The 20,092-nt window shown below is 42.6% G+C and overlaps 2 protein-coding genes across 6 annotated transcripts; one reads left to right on the top strand and one right to left on the bottom strand.

Annotated features, from left to right (window-relative positions):
* Positions 1 to 1,358: 1,358 nt before the first annotated feature.
* LOC123112961 (disease resistance protein RGA4) lies at positions 1,359 to 5,895 on the bottom strand. 5 transcript variants are annotated; one of them, XM_044534068.1, is made up of 5 exons: positions 4,968 to 5,895; positions 2,649 to 4,817; positions 2,354 to 2,570; positions 1,856 to 2,280; positions 1,359 to 1,741 (listed from the first exon to the last, which is right to left on the bottom strand). In XM_044534068.1, exons 1-2 carry the CDS (start codon positions 5,804 to 5,806, stop codon positions 2,681 to 2,683), a joined length of 2,976 nt encoding a protein of 991 aa, XP_044390003.1. In that variant the 5' UTR covers positions 5,807 to 5,895; the 3' UTR covers positions 1,359 to 1,741; positions 1,856 to 2,280; positions 2,354 to 2,570; positions 2,649 to 2,680. The 5 variants fall into 5 exon arrangements, with proteins under 5 accessions (XP_044390003.1, XP_044390002.1, XP_044389999.1 ...); XM_044534067.1 differs by having other exon boundaries at positions 1,856 to 2,248; XM_044534064.1 differs by having other exon boundaries at positions 1,856 to 2,285; positions 2,354 to 4,817; positions 4,968 to 5,894.
* Positions 1,711 to 2,352, top strand: LOC123112963 (auxin-responsive protein SAUR36-like). Its single transcript, XM_044534070.1, has one exon. It carries the CDS (start codon positions 1,779 to 1,781, stop codon positions 2,238 to 2,240), a length of 462 nt encoding a protein of 153 aa, XP_044390005.1. The 5' UTR covers positions 1,711 to 1,778; the 3' UTR covers positions 2,241 to 2,352.
* Positions 5,896 to 20,092: the final 14,197 nt, after the last annotated feature.

The raw sequence follows: 20,092 nt of genomic DNA, 5'->3' as shown, positions 1-20,092 counted from the left end.
TGGGCATGCAATGTGCTTGTGATGTTGATTTGATTTCTCTGAGAGTATCAGCGTAGTCTTTGGTGCTTGGACATTATGAATTGCTCCCATACTGACCTGTTTCAGGGGACATGTGACTGAGGACCATCAAAAACTGGGTCCATTTGTGTCTGATTGCGCAACGAGATACCAATTACTCCCTCCGTTCTAAAATAGACGAGTCATCTATTTTGGTACGGAGGGAGTATTTATTTATCCTGGGTGCTTGATTCTTGATTATATCCTAACGATAAGAATCTTGTAGAGTGCCCCCCCTGAGATGGAGATATCCGGGCTGAGATGCAATTTTCCAATTGTCTGGATGAAGAATTTCTCTCTGAACATTTAGTTGAAAGCTTGTGCTTGCCTAGCTAGCACATGATCTGTTTGATTTTCGGCATCTCACATGGTGACTTCTGCTTCTTGCATTTCTTGTCTCCTGGATATGGGAGTACACGACTAGAATCAAAGTTGTTGTGAAGCGGCCACCTTTTTCTATTTCCTGTGAAAGTGGCACATCACATTTTCAAGCTGAAACAAATGTCTCTGATGTAAAAAAAAAGTCGCGCATCTGATGTGTGTTTTGTTGACTGCTCAATTACAATACATTGTCTTATATTTGAAATGTGATGTTTCCAGTTATATTTGATTTTCTTGGACCGACCATATGGACAAGAAAATAAGAATGATTCAGAAGGGGAATTGGACAAGAAAATAAGGACATATTCATCATTTTTAATTGTCTGGCTTTCTGTAATCCTTTTGGTTTTGAACCTGTTCATATGTATTCAGAGATTCCATTCTCATACTCCAATCTGCTTGGATTAACAATTAATTTGGGATTGAAACTTATGAAGTGATGGTAAAATTAATCTGTTGCAATGCCTGGATTAATCTCTAGGTGATAGGAGGAGGCAGGATGCATGGCTAAATTTAATTTGATCTCTCCAGTTAAAAGACGTAGCATGCATGCACCTAGATTTGCAAATTGATATAGTATGAAAACGTGATCAAGTAAAGTCCACTCCTGCAAAAATGATTCGAATTTTACCACAGGACATCGATCTCATTATGTTCAGACAAATATAAATTCCTTTTCCTCGCATTTTTTCTTTTTTGAAAACAAATCATGTAAAAAAACAATAGTTCAGCTACCAAACATGAGCTACTTGTAATCTTACAGCCAAGTGTCTTGACCAGTGAAGAGATTCTGTCACTTAATAACGATCATGAGCTACTTGTAATCTTGGTGCTAGCTAGGTGTGTGGACCATTGAAGAGATCTTATCTTCTTGTTGCATGAGCAACTCTCACACTAAAGTATCTCGATCTCAGGGTGCATTCCGTTAATACTCCGTATATGATTAATCCAGCACCCAAAATGATTAGTCTGCATGTGGTTTTGCAATCAGAAACAGAAATGGACCCAATTGACACATGGTCTCCACAGTCGTATGCTTCTTATACTATTTGCCACTGAAACATATCAGTATGGCAAACTAATGGCCACAGACAAATCAATCAAGATCACATTGCACTCTTGCAGTTAGCATTGCATGTTCTAAGCTCATGGCCATGTCCCTTGCCAACCTGTCAGGATAGCTGCACCTAAACTGACTTGTTCACTTTTCTTTCTCCCTCACTCCTATATATAAGTCCATCAGATTAGCACCACCACCACCACCACATCAGTTCATTTAGAAACCAAAGCAGCATTACTACACCTAGCCAAGCAAGAAATACAGGGAGGAGAAAAGAAACATGGTTAGTGCCAAGAGGCTTGCTCAGATGGCAAAGAAGTGGCAGAGGATGGCAGCCATCAGGAGGAAGAGGCTCACCCGGACCACGGCAGCAGCGGAAGGAGCAGCCAATGACGAGTGCTGTGCGACTTCACTGTCGGTGGCCATGAAGGGCCACTGTGTGGTGTACACCGCCGACAGTGTGCGGTTCGAGGTGCCGCTGGCGTACCTCGACACCGCGGTCTTCGGCGAGCTCCTGTCGATGTCCCAGGAGGAATTCGGCTTTGCACGCGACGATGACGGGAGGATCATGATGCCCTGCGATGCCGCCGTCATGGAGTACGCCCTGTGCTTGCTTCAGAGAGATGCCTCCGTGGAAACCATGAGGGCGTTCATGAGCTCCGTCGCGAGGCCGTGCAGCAGCTTTGATGGCAGCGCGGTGGCACCATCTGTAGGGCTTGGCCACCAAGTAGGCGTCTGTTAGCTTAGCTTCTGAAGAATGGCATGCAGCAGTAGATTTAGCCCTGTTCTGTTCATTGCATGATGTGAATATACAGTAGCAAGTGGTAGACTGGGCAAGGAAATTGATGAAATTACCTTGCTTTTTGCGACATGGTGGACTTTTGTAAGTTGTAACTCGAATACTAGAAAATATCTTGTTGGCAGAGGTACCAAATCTGTATCATTTCTTCTGTTTTTGATTTGGGAATGCAAGCTGAATCGTCATCGTAAGCATAGCAGTTTGGTACGCTTATGTAGCACTACCAGTCCAGCTTGCAGCTGCCACCATGTTTGATGTAGCCACCTTTAAAAGCTACACTAGTTTGTGGAAAAGGTCATATCCTGTGGTTATATGAATCACGACGATACAAATACGAGTCCAACAGCATACCAAGATGGTCGACTGCTGCCTCGTTGATCCGATCATAGCTGCATAGTGGGACTCGTATGGACAATCATTTGAAGACGCGAAGAAGAGTCTGATGAAAGCCTCATCTTCTTGAGACTAGAATCCAGTCCGTCATCCAAACTTGGTTGGACTACACATATCTTCCTCTTCTCCCTCACGGCTGAAGCCTCTTCATTCCCCGGTCCCTCGCTTTCCACTCGAACATCACTTTTGTGCAACATGAATCTTGGCCTATTCGGGTGGTTCTTTGTTGCTTGCTCCCAGTCTTGTCTTGTTTCGCCAGGCACTCCCGAGTCAATGGTGACCTCCTTGAGATGTTTGAGGTGTCTGATTTGGATGCCCGAAAGACCAACTAGACCTGGGCAAAGCAGCTGGAGTGAGACAAGGTACGGCAGAGCACCTTGTTTGATTGCTGGCAGAGCTGAAGTGAGACTTTGCACCACAAAGCACAGACGCCGCAGGCTTGGGAATGCCCCTGATCTCAGTTCAAAATTCTCAAGCTCATTAGTGATCAACTTGAGGTAAAGCAAGTTGCTCAAACTGAGCAGAGCAGATAGAAGATCCCTTGTCAAAATAGCTGATGAAATAGACAGTTCAGTCAGACCTGACAGCAAGGGAACAAATGGGGGTAACTGGAGTAGCTTGCCACGTAGCTTGAGCGACCTTACATCATATTTGGAATCTTCAGGGCATGGCTTGAAATCAAGCGAACTCAGCAAGTCTTCGGAGCATTCTTCTGAATCAAGTGACAGAGAACGGGCGTCCATACTGTCCATGGGGACTTTGGTGAATTCCTGAATGGCCTCCGAAAGATCTGTGGTGTAGTTACTTCCATTGGCAACTGGGCCACACCATATCTTAACCTTTCTCAGATTTCTCATGTGAACCATAAGTTCAAGAAACCCTTGCCTCTCGTTCGCGACAAAACCAGCTAAAGTCTTCAGGTTACTCTTGTTTCCAGATAAGAACTTCATCACTTTGGTCATCTTCTTTGCATTGTTCAGATCGTCTCTGTCAACCGTTAACTTTCCAAACAGATGGGCTAAGTGGTACAGCATGATAGCCTCAATGGGCAATGTCTTTATCTTGGTTCTCCTTAAATCCAGGGTCTCTAAGCAATGTAGTCCATCGATGCTGCTCGGAAGCTTCCCAATAGTGCCCCCAACACTTAGATATGTCAGATGCCACAGTTTGCCTATGTGTTTGAGGTGACTGTCTTCCAGATCACTGCATTCTTCCAGATCCAAGACTCGCAGCAGTTTGCACTTACGGACATGAGAAATAGCATCACCTGCTTTCCCAAAGACTGTCAAAGACCGAACACGAGATATATCCACGTCAGATGCCTCACTATCTGTCAGATTGCCACCGTGGATAGAAAGGTGGTAAACATTATTAACATAGGCACTTGGTCTTGGATGATCACGAGACGATGTCGCGATGAACCCCTGTGACATGGACTTGTGTAGCGCAAACTCATGCATAATGCCATGAGTCCTGCACGTCTTCACTTGTGTATTGTCTCTTGTATCAATAGACTGGATGATGTTCCGGTCAATAAGCTCCTCGAAAGTCTTATCTGCAATGTCCTCTTCGCTGCAAAGGGAATCACTCCGTGCGTATCCTTCAGCTAACCACCGCCTGATGACAACTTTCTTCTTGAGTGGACGATTGATAGGAAACACACCGAGGTATAGCAAGCAGGTCATATCATACACAGACAAACTGTCATAGTTATGCATCAGCACCTTTCTCAGCTCCGTGAAGTTGTCATAGTCATCCTTCTCTCTCAGATGAGAACCCAGGTTGCGGCATAGTTTTGCACAGCGCTCCCCTGTAGGCTCAGCTGAACATTTCAGGAAATCAGAGACACTGACAAGAGCAAGTGGAAGACCGCCGCATTTCTTCAGCAGCGCCGTCGAGCCCTGCTCCAGCTCAGGTGATCGTACCCCCTGAAGAGCTATTTCCTTGGAGTCCTCTTCACCAAGTGTGTTCAGTTGGTACACATAACCATTGTCATCGCTGCATCTTTTAGCTGTTGACTGAATAGCTGTGGTCAGTAGGATTCTGCTGCTTTTGCCGTTGTCTTCGAAAATGAACTTTAGCTGCATCCATTGCTCCATCACGATGCCGTGTATGACAATTAAGTACCTAGCAATCAAATTGGGAGATGAAATGCTATGGACAAGATCCACAAAAGAAAGTTCAGAAGAAATTTCACTAGCAATAAGAAGGACAAGGCGATTCTGATTTCACAACAAAGAACTCTGGGATCCAGAAGAAAAATCTGTTTTTTTTTACCTCTTATCCTTGAGGTATTCACTGAGCAAGGCTTCCATACGTTGGCCATCATCAGCAACAACATCCATGGAGTCTTTGGGACGAACTTGCCAGAGTAGATCGCGCAGGATCTCCCTGACCCCGCCGCCGTTGTTCTCCGGCGACCACCGACCGGCGGAAACCCAAGCACGGCAGTGGAATTTCTCCACGGCGTCAGGGGCCTCGTACACCGCCCTCGCGAGAGTGGTCTTCCCCAGGCCGCCGAACCCCACCACGGAGATCACCCTCAGCTGCTCCGGCTCGCCCTCCACCTCGTCCAGCAGCGAGAGGAGCTCCTCCACCGGCCTCCCGAGGCCCACCGGGTTGCGCGCCACGCGATACAATGGCGCCGCCGTGGCGAAATCGTGGCAGACGGTGGCGGCAGCGGCGGCCATGGGGATACCGACGACGCGCTCGTGCGCCTGCTTGAGGCGGGCCTTGAGCTTCCGGATCTCGTCGGCGAAGCCTGAGCGGCTCTGCACCTTCTTGATCTCGTGGGCGACCCGGCGGACCAGCGCCACTCCACCGCCGCCGCGGGGCCTGCAGGTGAGGCGTTTCAGGATGCGGTCGATGCAGTCCTGGGCGTCGTGCACCAGGCCAAGCATCTCCTCCCGGTACAGTCTGGCGACGGCCGTGCGGCGCTCGCCACGGCCCAGGGCGTGGAGGCTGTCGTCCATGGCGGCGGCGATCATGCGGACGTCCTGCTGGATGGAGAGGGTCTCCTGCCGGAGGCCCTTCTGCTTGTTGTACTCCTTCTCCAGCACCTGGAAGAGCTTCCCCATCACGGTCCTCAGGAAGGCGCTCGCCGCCGCAGACTCCATGCCTCTGCTTCCAAAGCTCGATCCGCTCTACACCACCACCGTTGACTCACTGACTGATGGCTTCGCGGAGGGGAGAGAGTGGTGGCACAGTGCACATCAGTCCTCGAACTAGTATCAAATGCATAGGAGATTCCTCAGTCGTGTGTTTGGTAGCCTGCGGCAATTTTCCCAGGTTTCTTTAGGGGCTCTGGGCCGTGGAGGTGCGCACGATCTCTGGTGTGAGTGACCTTGTTCTCGCTCCTGTTAAATCCAGCCTCTTGGTTGGGGTTACGTGGCGGTGGCGATGTACCTTAATAGAAATAATGTCTTTCACGTTTTATCTTTGTCCTGACGATGCGTTTAGCATTGTTGGAGGCAGTGCCGACGTTTGTCTCCGTCGAATCTCGCGAGATTCGGTCGGTGCTGGTCTTTGGTGGATCTGTTTGGATCATGTCTTCGTTTGAGTGTTTACAGGTTTAATTTTTTTGATCTACGACTTTCTTCATCGGCGATGGTTGCTACTCTGGTGTGCTGGTCCTAGGGGCCTTAGCACAACGACTTTCTGACTGTCTACCACAACAAAGTTTGCCCGACACGGGTAAGGGAGAGGCGATGACGACGGTGCCTTTCGGCTCGCTTCAGTGCTTGTAGTCGTCGTTATGGTTCACGGACATTGTTGTAATTTTTATTACCTATGTTGTTTTTTGTATTGTCATAATTGAAAATAAATAGATTGAAAGTTTCTCGAAAAAATAGTGGAAGAGAAGTAGAGATTGATCACCGGCGCTAATGGTTGTTCGCTCGGAGTTGAAGGAAGTGTGTTATCCGCGTCCTAGATCTTAGATCTACGAAGGAAAACTCCACGCACGTCCCCAAACGAATGTCCGTTTTATCCGAATTTCATCCGTTTGGAGATGGCAATAGAGAGGTGTCCATCCGGATTTATAGATGCGTCAGTCGTGCACCCAACACGCGGCCACATTTCAGTCACATCTTGTCCGGTTGCATGCAGTTTTTTCAAATCAACATAATGTCAGCGGCCATAGTTCACGCCGGTGGTCGAGGTTCATGTCGGCCGGCAACAAAGCCTAAGGCCAACAGAATGGTCATGATACGTCTCAAACATATCTATAATTTTGTATTGTTCCATGCTATAAAGTATCAATCTTGGATTTTTTTATATACATTTACTACCAACTTTATATCATTTTTTGAGACTAATCTAGTGCCTAGTGCCAGTTTTTTTTGCTTGTTTTTTACTTTGTAGAATATCAATACCAAACGAAGTCCAAATACCACGAAACTTTTTGGAGATTTTTTTCTGGCAATAAGAGACCCTGGAAGTTTCTCGAGCACATGAAAGGAGGCACATGGGGCCCACTAGGCACCAGGGCACGCCAGGGGCCTCCGACGCGCCCTGGTGGGTAGTGGAGCCCACGGTAACCGCCTTGACCTATCTTTGACTCTATAAATACTCTAAAATCCCAGAAACCCTAGAGGAGTCGGCGAAATACTTTTTTCGCCGCTGTAAGTTCCAGAGCCACGAGATCCAATCTAGAGGCCTTTTACGGCACTCTGCCGGAGGGGCAATGATCACGGAGTAGTTCTTCATCATTCTTGTTGCCCCTTCGATGATGCTTGAGTAGTTTACCACAGACCTATGGGTCTGTAGTTAGTAGCTAGATGACTTTCTCTCTTTTTGATCTTCAATACAATGTTCTCTTCGATGTTCTTGGAGATCTAGTTGATGCAACTCCTTTTTTGCAGTGTGTTTGTTGGAAACTGATGAGTTGTGGGTTTATGATCAAATCTATCCGTGAATATTATTTGAGTCTTCTCTGAACTCTTTTATGGATGATTGCTATAGCTTCGTATTTCTTCTTCGGTTTATTGGTTTGGTTTGGCCAACTAGATTGATTTATCTTGTCATGGAAAGAGGTGCTTTCTGATGGGTTCGATCTTACGGTGCTCAATCTCAGTGACAGAAAAAGATATGACACGCACGTATCGTTGCTATTAAGGGTAACAAGATGGGGCTTATTCATACATGATTTTATCTTGTCTACATCATGTCATCTTGCCTAATGCATTACGTCGTTTTTTCCATGAACTTAGTACACTATATGCATGCTAGATAGCGGTCGATGTGTGGAGTAATAGTAGTCGATGCAGAATAGTTTCGGTCTACTATTCTTGGACGTGATGCATGTATACATGATCATTGCTTTGGATATCGTCATAATTATTTGCTTTTCTATCAATTGTCCAACAGTAATTTGTTTACCCACCGTATGCTATTTTCTCGAGAGAGATCTCTAGTGAAAATTATAGCTCCGGGTCTATTTCCTATCATATATTAAAACCAAAAATACCTTGCTGCAATTTTTGTGTGTGTTTTAGTTAGATCTATTTATCAAATATCATACAATTTAATCTATCTCAATATCGTTGAGGGATTGACAACCCCTTTACGCGTTGGGTTGCAAGTATTTGTTGTTTGTGTGCAAGTGCTATTTACATAGTGTTGTTTAGTTCTGCTACTGGATTGATAACCTTTCTTTCATAACTGAGAAAAATATTTACCTTTGTTGTGCTGCATCATCCCCTCCTTTTCGGGGAAATACCAACGCAGATTACAAGCATCAAGTCACCAGCTAGTTTCATGCTGGCAACAAAGCTAGAGGCCGACACACTAGCCAGCCTTCAAAATGAACATGTTTTTTACGCCGGCAATAAAGCCAACAACCTACAGAATGGTCACCACCTAGTTTCACGATGGCAACAAAGCCAACGACCGGCACACTAGCCAGCCTTCAAAATGAACATGTTTTTTACGCCGTCAACAAAGTCAGCGGCCCGTACACTAGCCAGCCTTCGAAATGAACAAAGTTTTGGCGCCAGCAACAAAGCCAGTGGCCGGCAAACTAACCAGCCTTTAGAATGCACGACCATAGTCCATGGCCGAGGCCAGTCACCTAGTTCAGGTTGTCTTGGGCGAACCTCTCCTTCTGCTGGTTCATGAACCAAGCCTTCATCTCCGCTGACATGTTGGTCTTGTCGACGCTCATGATCACGAACGCCACCTCTTTTGCTTTGGTGTCGGCATTGGTGGCCTCGATTGCAAGCTTCTTTAGTTGAGCGGCCTCCTCAATGTCAAGCTTCCTCCTTCATGTCAAGCTTCTTCATTTGGATCAACTTAAGGTATATATTCATTTGCCCGTCCTTCCTGTTGCTCCTGCACTGGTACGCGTCGGTGCTATACAAATGATTTTTAACCCCTTTCCACGACGGCATTTGGAACCGTCGCCAAGTGGGTGTGGGCGGTAGGGGGGTCCTTCCCACACGACCCAGAAATCATCGGGGATAGGCCCTCCTGGCACACAGGCTGGGGCAAAATGAGCTAGTGTGCGATCAGGCGAGGCATCAAAACCCAATCGTTTCCGTTCATATGTACATCCCACACGGTGAATCCCAGAAAACATTTCCGTTTGTATGTATATCACACAGTCAACCCAATGAATACGTTTCCGTTCTTATGTACATCCCACACAGTCAATCCAGGGAAACATTTCCGTTCGTATGTAAATCCCACACAGTCAATCCAGGGAAAACGTTTCCATTCGTAGTACATCCCACATAGTCAATCCAGGAAAAACGTTTCCGTTCGTATGTACATCCCACATAGGTTTATGTATAGTCTCTTGTGTGATAGGTGTAACTATCACACATGCTCTGCCTTGGTTAACCGTTTGCTTTTATCAACTACATCACACACAATTTGATGAAGAAAACCGTGTGGCATTGTGCTATCCATCACAAGCGCTTTTACTGCTAGAACCGTCTGCAAAGTTCCATGACACATTTAGCAGGTTTATTAGTTTGCAATTAATAATTCTAGTATTATGCAAATTCACATTTCATATCGAACAACTGTTTGCCAATTTCATATCAGGCACATCTATAAATTTTAACATCACAGTATGATAGCTACCTGAAAACAGCACAGTACAACATATAACTAGTTCAACTTCATAAGAACAATATTAGAATAATATATTCATTTCCCTAATCAAGATCATCCAGGCTCGTCTTATCCACCTCTGCTTTCAGTTCAGTAAAAACCTGTTTTGCACTAGCCAACTGGGAAAGTGCTTCCTCCTTCGCCAACACCATCTTACCAAAGTCTGATTTTAAAAATCTGAGCTCATTCTCCACCTTCCTATTTTTATCCCACATCTTCAAATATTCTTCAGCGTTGACAACACTTTCTCTAAGCCTACCTCTGTTCTCTTCCTCATACATGCTCCAATGCTTTGCTAGGCACATCTTCAAAGACTATGACCACTCTTGATCAACCTGTTGGGGAACGTAGTAATCCAAAAAAAATCCTACGATCATGCAAGATCTATCTAGGAGATGCATAGCAATGAGAGGGGGAGAGTGTGTCCACGTAGCCTCGTAGACCAAAAGCGGAAGCATTAGTTAACGCGGTTGATGTAGTCGAACGTCTTCACGATTCAACCGATCCAAGTACCGAACGTACGGCACCTCCGAGTTCAGCACACGTTCATCTCGATGACATCCCTCGAACTCTTGATCCACACTAGTGCAGGATGCTGCTGACGTGACACTACGATCAGAGACCCTTCAAGAAACTGTGTGCGATGCAATAATCGCAAACGGTGGTGTCAGAGAACCGTTAAAAATGTCCAAAACGTTTGGGATGACGGATGCATCAAACGGTTCAGATTTTAGTTGTGTGTGCGGTGTAGGGCATACGGTTCAGTTCAATTAACTGTTTGCGATGAGGAGTAACAAACAAAACGGACAACCAGATGAAGGCGTGTGCGATACACAACATACGGTTCACTAGGATGAACTATTTGTGATTAGGCAACACAAAAGAAACGGTTAGCCAGAACCAGGTGTGTGCGATATACAGCATGCGGTTCACTCGAATGAACTGTTTGTGTTGAGACAAGCGAACATAAATGGTTCAATATAACAAGATGTGTGTGATACGCGGCAAACAGGTCTGTAATCATAAATGTATGCGAAGACCGATAATAACACAGACGATTGCTTCTAATAAGACGTATGTGATATGCTCTGCCTACACAACATGTATTGGCCATTGGGGGACGGGCGGTCATCCGGATACGCCATAAGGATGTGAAGAGGCATCCTACATTAGCAAGGACTAGCTATTCCACCAGTAGCTCATCTAAGAGAACTCTCAAGTTAAGTGTGCTCAGGCTGGATCAGCCATGGGATGGGTGACTGGATGTGAAGTTGTGTTGATGTTAAATTAGCTGATAGGATGGGTCATTTTGGTCATCAAAATGACCAAAATGCCCCATTCCCTCAGCTAATTTAACCTCGAGGTCTTCTATTTTTATTTTGGGAAAACTTTGTTTTTGCCACTCTAATTTTTGCCAACTTTGCTTATGCCACTCTAGAATTTGACATTTCAGTTTTGCCACTCTTAGCTTTTGACAATATATCACTTTTGCCATTCCGTGGCAAAAGCAAAAAAATTAGAGTGGCAATTGTGATACATGTCAAAAGCTAAGAGTGGCAAAAGTGAAATGAAAAATTATCATTTTTGCCACGAAATGGCATTTGTGATGTATTGTCAAAAGCTAAGAGTGGCAAAAGTGAGATGTCAAATTCTAGAGTGGCATAAGCAAAGTTGGCAAAAACTAGAGTGGCAAAAACAATGTTTTCCCTTTTATTTTATTTTTTAACATATGTTAAAGAAGGTCTACCGCATTACTTTTTGACAATGTGTATATGTGGCATACATCCACCCAACCTGTTTGTGATGGAATAAGTCGTGTGTGTTGTGGGCAAACGCTTGCTAGTGTACAACCGTTTGCGATTGATGAATTCATCACTGACGAGTTCCCTAGTGTGGTCCGTGTTCATCTCATCATGTGTACGTGTCCTTTCATCCTTCTCTCGCACGTCTTGTCACCCCGCTGTCGCAGACGTTCAATGCAAGCTTGAGCAGTGCGCGGGGGCATTCTTTTGGCCAAACGGTGCTGAGCCCGTTCCCGCACAACCACGCAGGTTCCCGCGCAAGCTTCCCGCCCGACTCAGTGAAATCCCCCAAAATCCCAATGCTTATCAACCTACTATATATAAACCCCCACGATCGGCGAGTCCTGTGTCGCATTTTCCCCTCCCTTCCTGTAGCTTATCTGGTCTGCTTCTCCCAAAATCGGCAATGGCACGGGACCGTCGTCGTCGCTCAGCCACTCCGCCATCATCAGAGCACATAATCCCCTAAATATGGTAAAAGAGCCAGGAAAATGTCAAATTTGAACATGTTGCATTTGAGGCGGTATGTTGATCGTCGAAAAAAAACTAAATGATAAAATAGGACGGAAATTTGGATTCCCCTTCAATCTTGGTGATTTCCCTCTCGAAAGCATGGAACTTCCTCGGTGATGGTTCGATTTATGAAGGGCATGCATGACAACATAAATCAAACCTTCTTAGCTTTTAACTAGGGCACGGTGAGGCCATACCATGGCACCATGCCAGGCGTCATGTTTTTCAAGCACGTATTTCATTTTTCTATAGTTGATAACCTAGTAAATGATGCGTTTGTGGTTGATGATTACCATGCATGCCCTTCAAAATCTCTGCCCATTCCTTGTAAAAGGCTTGAGAATTTACTAAATACCATGAGTATGGTTTTTCTAGACCGTTCTTGTGCACCTTTTCAAGCACCGATTGTTTGAATTTGAATTATATACATTAATGCCTATAAAATGCACATAATCCCCTAAATATTGTAATTGAACCCGGAAAAGTGCCAAATTTGAACACAGTGATTAGCAGGGGTTTATGTTCATCGCAGAAAAAAACTCATGGACGAAGGACAAAGGAAATTTGGATTCTCATTCAATCTCGGTGATTTACTATCGCACACGATTCATCTCTGTCGCCTCTACGAACCGTGTGTGTTCACTCACACATGCAAAAGGAAAAAAATAAAACCCTCGCCCACTTCGTCCCCACCCACTCGCCGCAGACTCCTCCACAACTTATCTGCACCTCATCAACTTCTATCATGGCGACTACCCTAAGCTCGACAGCTGTTGTTGGCGGGCGTAGGTTGCGCTCCAAACGGCATAGGATTTCACCCCTACCTCTTTTCGCCGCCTATCTGCGCTGACATTCTAGACTCTGGTCGACTGGGGTTTTCTGCGGGATTGGGCCAGGGATTTTTCTCATGGAGAAGGTAATCAACTTAGCAAAATATTCACTCATCTCTTATCGCAGTCCATCCATCGCTGTTAATCAACCGGCGGAGATCACCGTGGAATCATTTTTGTTCTAGCTGATTCATGGGTGTTCATTCACGTGTCCACAGTGCGAGCACAAATCGGGCAAGTGCGGTCGCGGCCAGTCGGAAATGAAGTTCTATCTCACCATTCCAGATAACTTCAGGGAGCGCTTGGTATGTTCAATCTCAACCTACCATGGTCGACATGGCCTAAATTTGTGAACACATACCGTCTGTTGCTACATTATCTATATATTTGCATCAAATCTACATTATCTATTTTTAATTCTACATTTTTGTACTTTGCTTTCATCTATATATTCATCTGTTCTATCAGTTACTCCCATATTTGCATCTTGCTCTGTTATTTCAATATATCTAATTTAAGATCTTAATTTTCATTTCAAGCAGTACATCCCTTTCTTTGCAAGAACGGGAGTAGAAGGAAATCTTGGGCTTTACTTTGTTGATGACTCCTAGGATGTCATATTAACAACGCAACATGGATTTACAATGACGGTTAGCGTAAAACTTGATAAAGATGGTCACTCCTATTTTAATGCGGACCTTTGGAGAAAAATGTCTAATTAAGTGTTATGAACTGAAAGCTGGCATTAAAATTCTAGTGCGTGCACCACAGCCTGGTCTAATTAGCATGGATGTTTACTTCCCCAACGTCATGAGCTGACCAAAGTCTGATCGAGGTTAGTGTCCTTTCAAGTTTCTCCATGCTGCCATATTACTTAGCAAAATTGGGGTATTTGTTCTCACTAATTGATCACTATTTAAGAAACCAATTGTGATTTTATTTTCTGACTCCGTTCCTAGGCAGTAGAAAATTCTATTTACCAATTTATGCGCACTATATATATTCTTCTGCCATGTTCTGAATAAATAATGTTGTCGGGGGGATGAACCCCGGGCAGCCAACGGAATCCGGATCCTTTTCAAAAACAACAGGTCCGGCGTCGCCCCTCAAGCCGGCACACACTTGGACGGGTCTGATACGTCTCCAACATATCTATAATTTATGAAGCATTCATGCTATTTTATTATCTGTTTTGAATGATTAAGGGCTTTATTATACACTTTTATATTACTTTTGGGACTAACCTATTAACCGGAGGCCCAGCCCATATTGTTGTTTTATTGCCTGTTTCAGTATTTCGAAGAAAAGGAATATCAAACGGAGTCCAAACGGAATGAAACCTTCGGCAGCGTGATTTTTGGGAAGAATATGATCCTGGAGACTTGGAGTTCACGTCAGAAGATCCTCGAGGAGGCTGCGAGGGTGGGGGGGCCCCTACTGGGTGCGCCCCCCTGTCTCGTGGGCCCCTCGAGCACCCCCCCCCCCCGACCGACTTCTTTCGCCTATATAGTCCCACGTACCCTAAAAACATCCACGGAGAAGATAGATCGGGAGTTCCGCCGCCGCAAGCCTCTGTAGCCACCAAAAACCTCTCGGGAGCCCATTCTGGCACCCTGCCGGAGGGGGGGGGGGGTTCCTTCACCGGTGGCCATCTTCATCATCCCAGCGCTCTCCATGACAAGGAGGGAGTAGTTCACCCTCAGGGCTGAGGGTATGTACAAGTAGCTATGTGTTTGATCTTTCTCTCTCGTGTTCTCTCTCGTGTTCCCTCTATGGCACGATCTTGATGTATCCCGAGCTTTGCTATTATAGTTGGATCTTATGATGTTTCTCCCCCTCTACTCTCTTGTGATGAATTGAGTTTTCCTCTTGAAGTTATCTTATCAGATTGAGTCTTTAATGATTTGAGAACACTTGATGTATGTCTTGCCGTGCTTATCTGTGGTGACAATGGGATATCATGTCCCACTTGATGTATGTTTTGGTGACCAACTTGCGGGTTCCGCCCATGAACCTATGCATAGGGGTTGGCACACGTTTTCGTCTTGACTCTCCAGTAGAAACTTTGGGGCACTCTTTGAAGTACCTTGTGTTGGTTGAATAGATGAATCTGAGATTGTGTGATGCATATCGTATAATCATGCCCACGGATACTTGAGGTGACAATGGAGTATCTAGGTGACATTAGGGTTTTGGTTGATTTGTCTCTTAAGGTGTTATTCTAGTATGAACTCTATGATAGATTGAGCGGAAAGAATAACTTCATGTTATTTTACTACGAACTCTTGAATAGGTAGAACAGAAAGGATAACTTTGAGGTGGTTTCGTACCCTACCATAATCTCTTTGTTTGTTCTCCACTATTACTGGCTTTGGAGTGACTCTTTGTTGCATGTTGAGGGATTGTTATATGATCTATGTATGTTATTATTGTTGAGAGAACTTGCACTAGTGAAAGTATGAACCCGAGGCCTTGTTTCCTATCATTGCAATACCGTTTACGCTCACTTTTATCCCTTGTTACCTTGCTGTTTTTATAATTTCAGATTACAAATACCTTTATCTACTATCCATATTGCACTTGTATCACCATCTCTTCTCCGAACTAGTGCACCTATACAATTTACCATTGTATTGTGTGTGTTGGGGACACAAGAGACTCTTTGTTATTTGGTTGCAGGGTTTTTTGAGAGAGACCATCTTCATCCTACGCCTCCCACGGATTGATAAACCTTAGGTCATCCACTTGAGAGAAATTTGCTACTGTCCTACAAACCTGTGCACTTGCAGGCCCAACAACGTCTACAAGAAGAAGGTTGTGTTGTAGACATCAAGCTCTTTTCTGGCGCCGTTGCCGGGGAGATGAGTGCCTGAAGGTATATCTTTAGATCTTGCAATCAAATCTTTTTGTTTCTTGTTTTATCACTAGTTTAGTCTATAAAAGAAAACTACAAAAATGGAATTGAGTTTGTCTCATACGCTTCATCTTTTTAATATCTTTCGTGAGAATGATGGTAAGGAAAATTGTGCTCAAGTGCTAGAAGAAGAAATCTATAAAATGTTTTGCACTAAATCTTTGAATGATGAGCATGAATGCAATGTTGTTAGTATGAACTCTTTGAATATCCATAGTACTAATGATGATTGCTCTAGTCATGATGAAAATATCTCCTATAAGCATGTCAACTTTTGTGGAGTGCATGTTTGCATGAACACACCGAATAGAGAAGATACATATTGCAAGAGGCATAGGCATTTAGAAACTAATTTTTTGCAAGAAAAGTTAAATGGGAGTGCTGAAAATTTACATTTCCTTTGCCATACTTGTGAAGTATGCAATGAACGTGGTCATCTACATCTCCTATGAAAATTATTTCATGATCGAATCGTGTCCAAAAATTGTGATGATTTGATTTCCCTTGCACATTATAATGAACTTAGTTTGCTTTTGGGTTATGAAGAATTGAAACGTTTAACTAAGAATCTTCCAGAATTTGCCCTTGAGAAACTCCTTGATTTTGATCTAGAGAAGATTTATATGTATTGTACGGTGAATTACATTGAAAATCCTTATATTGCCCATTACCTAAAGAAAATAAAGCAAATAGAAGATGATGAGAATACTAATGAAAGGGAAGAGACTTCCCAATATCCTCCTATTATTTCTTATGATGAATCAGGTAACGAGGAGGAGCTTTCTATTCAACGAATCCCATTAATAAAGAAGGTTGAACCCACACATAATGTGAAGAAGAAAAGGAAGAGAAGGAGCAAGAAAGGTAAAAAGGTATCCCTCTCAAATGATATTGCTCCTACTACTCATTGTGATGATGGTAATTGCTATACTATTGGTGCTATCCATACTATTAATGATGAGAATGATTATGCTTATGATATGAAAAGGCCCAAGCTTGGGGTTGCTATGTTTGATGAGTATGAAATATTTGAGAATATATTTGCTGAAATTAATGATTGTCCAAAGCTCGGGGATGCTATGTTTAATGAAGATGATATTTTTAGCCTCCCAAGTTTTGATATGCAAAGTTGTTATGAGGATAGCATGCCTATTTATGATGATTATATTGATGAAAGTGGGTTTGGAAGAGTGTCAACTTTAGGGAGTAGTGATCCCACTATTTTGGAGGATGTTGAATCTTATAATATTTACGAAAGTGGATTTGGAAGAGTGTCAACTTTATTTAGTGATTCCACTATCTTGGGAGAGGTTTCAATCGATTATGATGAGAACGAAGTTGCTACTTATGATGATTATTGTGATGAAACTTATGCTATAAAAAGTAGTGATGATTATATTTATAAAACTTGTCATGATTATGATTACCCTTTTTCTGAACATTACTCTTTTAATGTGGAAACAATTTATAGTATTCAAGTCTCTTATGATACTCCCACCATTCTGAATGAGAAGAATTTTGCTTATGTGGAGAATAGTGAATTTTCTATGCTTGTAGATCATGAAAAGAATGCTTTAGGTGCTGGTTATATTGTTGAATTCATTCATGATGCTACTGAAAACTATTATGAGGGAGGAACTTATGCTTGTAGGAATTGCAATAATATCAAGTTTCCTCTCTATGTGTTGAAAATTTTGAAGCTATGCTTGTTGTGCCCTCCTATGCTAGTTGATTATTGTTCCCATAAGTTGTTTTCACACAAAATCCCTATGCATAGGAAGTGGGTTAGACTTAAATGTGCTAGTCATATTATTCATGATGCTCTCTTTATGTTTCAATTCTTATCTTTTATGTGAGCATCATTGAAATCATCATGCCTAGCTAGGGGCGTTAAACGATAGCGCTTGTTGGGAGGCAACCCAATTTATTTTTGTTCCTTGCTTTTTGTTCCTGTTTAGTAATAAATAATTCATCTAGCCTCTGGTTATATGTGGTTTCATGTTTTAGTTAGTGTTTGTGCCAAGTAGAACCTTTGGGAAGACTTGGGTGAAGTCTTTATGATCTTGCTGTAAAAAAACAGAAACTTTAGCGCTCACAAGATTAGCTGCCATTTTTTACCAGAGAGTTCTTTTAGGTTTTTTATTTTTGCAGATCATTAATAGACAAATTCCTCAGGTCCACCAATTTATTTTAGAATTTTTGGAGTTCCATAAGTATACGATTGATACAGATTACGAGTTTTGTTTTGAGTTTCGTGTTGTGAAGTTTTCAAGTTTTGGGTAAAGATTCGATGGACTATGGAATAAGGAGTTGTAAGAGCCTAAGATTGGGTATGCCCAAGGCACCCCAAGGTAATATTCAAGGACAACCAAGAGCCTAAGCTTGGGGATGCCCCGGAAGTCATCCCCTTTTTCGTCTTCTTTCATCAGTAACTTTATTTGGAGCTATATTTTTATTTACCACATGATATGTGTTTTGGGAGCATCATTTTATTTTGTTAGTATTTGCTTCCTGTTATTCATAATAATGTTTTGCATCCTTATTTTCAATAAAAATGTCAAGGATAGCCTTTACCATGCTTATTTTGCATGTATACGTGTTGCTGTTTGAAAACAGAAAGTTTACCGCTGTTGCAAAAATTCCCTAGAAAAGTCAGAGAAGGATATAATGCTAAATATTTTTGCATGTTGAGCTCTGATAAATCTTTTACAGTGTAGTATTTTTCTTATAATTTTTGGAGTTAGGGAAGTATGATGAATCTTGCATTCTTTACAGACTATACTGTTTTGGCAGATTGCTGTTATGTTTGCATTTTTTTGCATATGCTTGCTTGTTTAATGATTTTATTTTAGGATAGGAGTATTAAATATGCAGAGAAATTTAGTATGCAATGTTGAATAATAATGTTAGTAATTTGTTAAAGTAGAAAATGATAAGGTTTTGCATTGGTTTATACTAACCTATCTTACGAGTTCTTGTTGAGTTTGGTGTGGATGAAGCTTTTTATAAAAATAGAAACCATGATATGAGAGGAATTAAGGAGACACAAAAGTTCAAGCTTGGGGATGCCCAAGGCACACCAAGATAATATTCCAAGAAGTCTCAAGCATCTAAGCTTGGGGATACCCCGGTAGGCATCCCACATTTCTTCTTCAACAATTATCGATTAGTATCGGTTGAGCCTAAGTTTTTGCTTCTTCACATGAGTCGTGCTATCCTTGCAATGTCATTTTATTTTGTTTTGCTTGCTGTTTGAATAAAATATCAAGATCTGAAATCCTTAAATGAGATAGAGTCTTCACATAGTTACATAATTATTTAACTATTCATTGATCTTCACTTATATCTTTTTGGAGTAGTTTATCATTTGCTCCTGTGCTTCACTTATATCCTATGAGTAAATGGTTGAATGAGTTGAATGTCATAAATCTGAAATTATATATGTTTTATTTTCTTATCCCATGGGGAGTAATGACTTTACATCTAAGAAGTAGATGTTGTAAATTTATTGGAGGTTAGCAAGCATTATATTGGTCATTTGAACAATTCATGAAAGAATATTGAAGGAAGAGAGATTTCACATATAAATATATTATCATGGACATCTTTTATTATTGTGAGCACTCATTAAGTATGACATGCTAAAGAGTTGATGTTGGACAAGGAAGACAACGTAATGGGTTATATTTTCTCACATTTCAGTTAAAGTATATTGTCATGGATCATTCAAACATGTTGAGCTTGCCTTTCTCCCTCATGCTTGCCAAAATTCCTTGCACCAAGTAGAGATACTACTTGTGCTTCCAAATATCCTTAAACCCAGTTTTGCCATGAGAGTCCACTATATCTATCTATGGATTGAGTAAGATCCTTCAAGTAAGTTGTCATCGGTGCAAACAATAAAAATTGAACTCTAAATATGCATGACTTATTAGTGCGGAGAAAATAAGCTTTGTACGATCTTGTTATGGAAGCAATAAAAGCGACGGACTGCATAATAGAGGTCCATATACAAGGGGCAATATAAAGTGACGTTCTTTCGCATTAAGATTTTCTGTATCCAACCCTAAAAGCGCATGACAACCTCTGGTTCCCTCTGCGAAGGGCCTATCTTTTACTTTGTGTCTTTTACTTTATGCAAGAGTCAAGGTGATCTTCACCTTTCCCTTTTTCATTTTATCCTTTGGCAAGCACTTTGTGTTAGGGTGATCCTGATATATATATATA

This window comes from Triticum aestivum, chromosome 5B, assembly GCF_018294505.1.
Source record: "Triticum aestivum cultivar Chinese Spring chromosome 5B, IWGSC CS RefSeq v2.1, whole genome shotgun sequence".
Taxonomy (NCBI): Eukaryota; Viridiplantae; Streptophyta; class Magnoliopsida; order Poales; family Poaceae; genus Triticum; species Triticum aestivum.
The sequence above is the reverse complement of the archived record's forward strand: the minus strand, read 5'-3'. Positions and strand labels throughout refer to the sequence as shown.

Excerpts from the sequence above, each read along its gene's own strand:
- LOC123112963 (XM_044534070.1), top strand. The coding sequence starts at position 1,779 with ATGGTTAGTGCCAAGAGGCTTGCTCAGATGGCAAAGAAGTGGCAGAGG.
- LOC123112961 (XM_044534068.1), bottom strand. The coding sequence starts at position 5,806 with ATGGAGTCTGCGGCGGCGAGCGCCTTCCTGAGGACCGTGATGGGGAAG. Across the intron at positions 4,818-4,967 it reads GAATACCTCAAGGATAAGAG|GTACTTAATTGTCATACACG; the intron begins GTAAAAAAAAAC and ends TTTGATTGCTAG.